Source organism: Zingiber officinale, chromosome 9B (assembly GCF_018446385.1).
Source record: "Zingiber officinale cultivar Zhangliang chromosome 9B, Zo_v1.1, whole genome shotgun sequence".
NCBI lineage: Eukaryota > Viridiplantae > Streptophyta > Magnoliopsida > Zingiberales > Zingiberaceae > Zingiber > Zingiber officinale.
In genome coordinates, this window is record NC_056003.1 from 87,677,604 (window position 1) to 87,684,077 (window position 6,474).

Consider the following 6,474-nt stretch of genomic DNA (forward strand, 5'->3'; position numbering starts at 1 on the left):
ATGTAAAATCTTTGGCCGTCGTCCCCACGATGAACTTAAGGAAGTTAAATCAAAACGACAATCAAAAGATTATTTATCATAATCACCAACTCAAATATTTATTTATTGATATAAATCTATCAAGTAATGAAGACTATGAACAGTGAGTCAGGGAGAGACCTCAAATGTACGAGGCAGTTGGCACGCAACAATCTGCTCTGATGATTGATCCCTCTGGCAATCAAAACAAAGTAAACAGGCGGTAAACAAAGCCATTTAGTCAAAGATATTCAAGTGTGTAATTTTAAAATTTTTGTAGTTTTTTTTTATTTTATAAAAAAATAATAATAAAATTGTAAGAACCCGTGGCTTTTATTTTGCTTTACCCTTTTTACCTTATTTAACTAACCGCCACGTCTTAATTAACGGGCCCTCGCCTCTCCGCACTATAATTATAAATGAGTTCCCTCTTACCCTGCCGCGCTCTGCTTTCAAGTTTCCCCAGAACCGAAAAGAAGCAACGGGGAAGGGCGGAGATTGATGCCGGAAACCGCCGTCTCCTGGTGAAACCGGCCGAGCACGCAACCCACCGGAAACACCGATCGTCCCCCGGATGACAGCTCTCGCCCCCCGCTCACTTGCCGGCTGCGGATCGCGATCGCTGGCGTCGGCGATGAGACTCGCGGCCGCGCGGCAGCAGGGAATCCCGGAGGCGGACTACGGCGCGGCGGTGTCGCAGAGGCTGGTGGAGGCGGTACGTCGCGGCGACTCGCGGGCCGCCGAGGAGTGCCTGGCCGACTCCGCGGTCGACGTGAACCACGCCGGCGCGGTGTGCCTGCGGACGCGCCGCGTCGCCGTGGCGCTCCGGGAGGAGGCCGCCCACGAGGTCCGGGTGGAGTACGAGGAACTCCGCACCGACGCCTCCGCCCTCTTCGTCGCCGCGCACGCCGGCGATCTACCCCTCGTCCGCCGTCTCCTGGTTCGATCTCCTCCTCCCTCAACCCTACTCCGTTCCGTTTTCTTCCTCGATCGGGTTCGGATCGCCAAATCACGCCCGTACGCGCCCGTTTAGTGGAGGACCATAAAGCCGCCCGCGTGTAATTGTTTCCATTTCGGGCGCACCCGTCACTCCTTACCCGTTTCCCCTACTGACGCCGTTAATCGCGTCACCAGCCCATGCCGTAAACCCTAGTTCGTTTCGCTGGCAAAATCCCCTTCCTCAATCCTGATCGTCTTCCTCCTCCTCGTGATGCGAGATCTGGTGACCCCACATAGCTGGCATCCCTGTGCTCTCTAATGGCGAATAGTAGTAGATTAGTATAATTAATTAGGGTTTCTGTAACTTACATCACCCTAGAAACTAGGGAAGAGTTCCATTCCTGTAGCTTTCTTAATCGGTAGGTATGGATTTGGAGGAGGCTTATCGACAAATTGCGCTGGGGACAAGAGGGGGAAGCGGAGTTGCGGCGTGCCGTACGGCCACGTACGCCTGCGGCACTCTACTTTCGCGCTGCACGCCAGCTGTTCGATCTGGAGACACCTGAAGTGAGCGGTGCTTGTCGCCGAGCGTCGGTGCGCGCAGGCGCTACAGGGCTTGTGTTTCGACCTGCTTCGTCCCCACAACTTTTTATCCGGATCGAGTGAGTAACCACCAAAAGATTTGGAGTTGGGGCGTTGTGGCTCATGGTTGGTTGGTTGTTTCTCGGTCCCGTTGATACTCTGTTCAGGATTTGACAAGCTTCTTTATGCCGACCTTTCTTTCTGTTTTTGTGCTTTGCCTGCTTGATCTGGAGTGTTACTGATTTTGATGTCTGGGTGAAGGAGAAAGGCGCGGACGTGAACCAGAAATTGTTCGGCGGGCACGCAATTACGGCGGCGACGAGGGAGGGGCGAGCGGAAGTGGTGGAGGTGCTGCTCAAAGCAGGGGCGTCGCAGCCAGCCTGCGAGGAGGCGGTGGTGGAGGCGAGTCTCCATGGGAGGGCGCGGTTGGTTGAGCTTCTTATGCGCTCCGATCTCGTGCGTCCGCAGGTTGCCGTCCACGCGCTCGTCTCCGCAGCTTCCCGGGGATACGCCGACGTCGTCGACAGCCTCCTCAAGGTGTCTACAAATCCATGAAAACAAAGTGATTTTTAGGGCATCGGAATTCTAATTGAATGTGCGCGCGCAGTGCGGAGTAGACGTCAACGCAACCTCCCGTGTGCTCCTCCGTTCGCTGAAGCCATCTTTGCACACCAATGTCGACTGCTCCGCGCTCTTCGCCGCCGTCGTCAGCCGTCAGGTAGCTGTTGTCCGGCGTCTGCTTCAGGCCGGAGTACGCAAGGAGGCGAAGGTTAGGCTTGGCGCATGGTCCTGGGACGCTGCCACCGGCGAAGAGGTCCGCGTCGGCGCAGGGCTCTCGGAACCTTACGATGCCGCGTGGTGCGCCGTCGAGTATTTCGAGGTCACCGGCTCCATCCTTCGCATGCTCCTGCAGCACCACTTCCCCGTCAACGGTGCCCACCACGGCCGCACCCTCCTCCACCACGCCATCCTATGCGCCAATCCTGGGGCCGTCGACGCCCTGTTGACTCTCGGCGCCGACCGCGAGCTTCCAGTCAAGGCTGGCCGCGACGTCGAGTTCCAGCCGATCCACCTCGCTGCCCGGTTCGGCGTCGCTGCCGTTCTGCGTGTTCTGGTTGACAAGGCCGGATGCGATCTGAACTCGAGAACCGGAACGGGGGAGACGGCGCTGATGCTCTGCGCGCGCCACCAACGCGACGACTGCCTCCGGATCCTCCTATCGGCCGGCGCCGATCTTGGATTGCGGAGCTTCTCCGACGATTCTGCCACCTCCGCTGCTGCTTCGAGCAATTGGAGCATCGGTTTCCGAGACGTCATCCTCGGGGTGATCCGGACCGGCGCCGTTCTTTGGTCGAGTAATCCTGCGGTCTTCTCGTCGATCACGTTCGCCGCCCATCACGGGGACGTCGCATCCTTGGAGGTGCTATTGAGAAGGCCGGAGATCAACATTGACGAACAAGACGGCATCGCCGACTCCCCTGTTATGATAACGGTCAAAGAAGGACATGTCGAAGCTTTTCGCCGCTTGGTCTTCGCCGGCGCCGACATGAACCTCCGGAATAAAGACGGTGAGACCGCGATAGACCTCCTGCGGTCGAAGGAGAATCGCGAACTATTCGAGCAGGCGTTGCTCGAGTTCACACTGGAACGTGGCGAAACCGGACACTTCCACGCCCTGCACTTCGTCGCTCGTCGGGGCGACATGGCGGCAGTGCGGCTCCTGACCAAGCGGCGGGGGTGCGACGTGAACGCCCTCGACGGAGAGGGCTACACGCCGCTGATGCTGGCCGCGAGGGAAGGCCACGGAGGGACGTGTGAGGCGCTGATCCTCGCCGGCGCGGAGTGCCGCCTTGCTACGCGGCGGGGCGAGACGGCGCTGTCGCTGGCGAGGTTGAACGCAAAGCTGGGGAAGGATGCGGAGGTGGTGATATTGGACGAGTTGGCGCGGGCGACGGTGACGGGCGGCGGCCGCGTGAAGAAGCACACCAAGGGGGGGAAAGGGGCGCCGCATGGGAAGGAGCTGAGGATGGTGGCGGCGGCAGGGGTGCTCCGATGGGGCAGCGGGAGACGGAGAAATATCATGTGCGGGGAGGCGGCGGTGGGCGGAAGCGCAGTCTTCCGAAGAAACCGGAAGGCGAAGGGAGTCGCCGTCGACGAGCCAGGGCTATTCAGGGTGGTGACGGCGGCGACAGGGAAGAAGAAAAGGGAGGTGCACTTCGTCTGCGAGGAAGGAGGAGAAGAGGAAGCCGAGCTGTGGGTGAGAGGGATAAGGCTTATGACGACGGCCGCCTTGGGGAAGCTTCCAAGCAGCGCGGTCAAGTGAGAGTGATACCTCCGGAGTGGTGTGCAGTTGGACTGACTTCACCTTGAAGTCGATGTTAATGCTTATGTTGTTCATATGGGAGCTCAAGTATTGTGCCATGTCTGCTGTTCGTAGTGTCGATTGCTTGCTGTCCAATGTCTGATGTTTCCATGAGAGGTGTGTCTTGTTCTCTCTGGTTGATGATGCCCCTTTTTCAAGCTTTCTGCTTTTCTCCTCTCTGGTTTTTTCAATCTCTCTGGTTAAGACAGGAAACACTAGACCTCATGCATGGAAGCCATCCAATCGAATAGAACATGAACTGAAACATCCACTGGTGTGTTACTTGCACTTTTATCTTTGCCATTGTTGGTTGCATCAATAGAACATTTTTTGTGTGTTCAGTTACCTCTTTCTCGAGCCTCTTTATTAATCTTTTGAACTCCTGCTACTTTCTTTATAGCAGCATCGGATGCCTGCGAAGCAAACAGGAATCTGATCAAGCCATTAAATATTGATTAGTAAAAATGGTCTTCCAACGCCCGAGGTCTCCAGGTCAGTTTGCAGAGGTCTGTAGAGTCATTAATGACAGAAAACAAATTATATGATTAAGCAATTGGACTATGGATGAGGGTACAATAACAATAAAAGGTAAAATTGGTGGGAAAAAAATCAGCCGATCCGGTCCAGATCAGCAAATTTGATCCAAACTCTACAAAAGATCATTGTACCAGTTCCATGCAAGTAACATTGATAATTGCAGTAACACTGCAGCGGTTTTTTCAATTTTTCATGCAGGTCAGGATAGTCATAATTAGAGCGGTAAACGAAGTATTCGTGAATAAATTTGGTATTTGATTGTTTGTTTATGTTTATTCAATATATATAAGATTAATTAAATAAATAAGTTTGAATAGTTCGTTAAACTAAATAAATAAGTTTGAATACATATGTGTTCAACTCGTTAATGTTCGTGAACAACGTTTTTGAATAATATTCGTGAATAATGTTCACGAACAATGTTCATGAATCATATTTATTAATAAAATTCTTTTCAATATGATAAATAAATAATAAAATAAATAAATTTAAATTATCAAGCTCAATAATCAATCACACAATTAAAAGTTTTAAACAATCAAACAAGTTTGAATTGAAAACTTGATAACATCTAAATGAACCAAGCTTGAATCAAACTTAAGTCAAGTTTGAACCAAACTCAAGTCAAGCTTGAATTGATAGATAACATCTAAACGAATCAAGTTCAAGCCAAACTTCAAACAAGCTCATAAAAAATAAATTAAATCAAGCTTGAACACTTATTTCAAAAACTTGGTTTATTTTAAGCTCAATTTAGTTTGAATACATTAAAATTCGACTTGGCTTGTTTATAACCCTAGTCCTAATTCTAATTTTTATGAATTAATGGATTAATTATTTTTAATAGGTGATTGATCTACAAATATTGGATTGATTGATTAGTGAAAAATTTTTATGAGAAAATAATCCTAAGTTGATCGGTGAAAAATTTTTATGAGGTTGGATTGATGCGTTCCTAGGATTAGTCAGTATATAAACATCATATCTAATGTCAATTCAAAAAATAAATATAAAGAAATATAAAACAACATTAGTAATCAATGAGGAATACGTGGCTATCAGTATTAAAGTAACCTGATGATTAATCACATCCAAATTGCTGTGCGTGCTTTTAAGATTAATCAAAATGATAACTTAATTTGGGGAAACAAGATTGACAATATCAAGTTTACACTTGTTAAGTTACCGAGGTAATTTGTTCCAAGCATTCAAATATTGAGCTTGATTTATATTTTTTTTTTTAACTTTTCTCTCAAGTTCTATCGATTCTCCGTGCTAAATTCTCACTAATTAACTCCTTGTTTAAAATGCATAAACATAATTGACCAAACAACAGGGCCTAAACAATCGATTTAAAATTTTAAAATCTCGAATAAATTAAATTTTCTAATAAAAACTCAAACTGATAAGAAAATTGAATTAATCAAATATTTTTATCCAATTTTAATTTTTAAGTCATCGATTTTGAGAATGTGTACCTGTTTATCATTGCTAGTAGCAATTTTAAAAATGTGGTATCCTTGAAAATTATGTAAAATTATAAATTAGATAGTGATCGTGTTCGAAAATTGGAAAGATAGTAAGTGGAGGATATAGTTTCTACGTTGATTGGATGTAGATCGTGTTCTGTTCTGTAATATAAGAAACATCAGTGCTGAATCAAGCAAGAGATTCTTGACATTGGTCCTTCGACGCTCAAGTCAGTCATCAAAAAGAGGAATAGAAAATGGAGCAATAGAAAACACAGGTGTGAATAGTGAATAATACGTACCTTTACTAGTATATGGACCCTCTCTTTATATAGCACAACAGCGGACGACATGCACGTTCATCAAGGCATGGATACATTCTTCAATTTATCCTATGAAAGGACCTGTCAGGAAATGACTCTGATATCATATCTTAACAGGGAATGCATATCCCTGACAAGACAGTAGAAACTTCTTAGTTTTTCCATGATGTGATGAAGAGGAACAACAAGAGAAATGCAATCATCACACTCAAGAAACGGAATGGGGACCAAACCACAAGTATTG

At 48.0% G+C, this 6,474-nt stretch overlaps 1 protein-coding gene across 2 annotated transcripts; it reads left to right on the top strand.

The window, feature by feature from the left end:
* Window positions 1–444: 444 nt before the first annotated feature.
* Window positions 445–4,076, top strand: LOC122023735 (ankyrin-3-like). 2 transcript variants are annotated; one of them, XM_042582030.1, is made up of 3 exons: window positions 445–958; window positions 1,801–2,076; window positions 2,147–4,076. In XM_042582030.1, exons 1-3 carry the CDS (start codon window positions 593–595, stop codon window positions 3,860–3,862), a joined length of 2,358 nt encoding a protein of 785 aa, XP_042437964.1. In that variant the 5' UTR covers window positions 445–592; the 3' UTR covers window positions 3,863–4,076. The 2 variants fall into 2 exon arrangements, with proteins under 2 accessions (XP_042437964.1, XP_042437965.1); XM_042582031.1 differs by lacking the exon at window positions 445–958 and adding an exon at window positions 1,643–1,665.
* The last annotated feature ends 2,398 nt before the right edge of the window (window positions 4,077–6,474 follow it).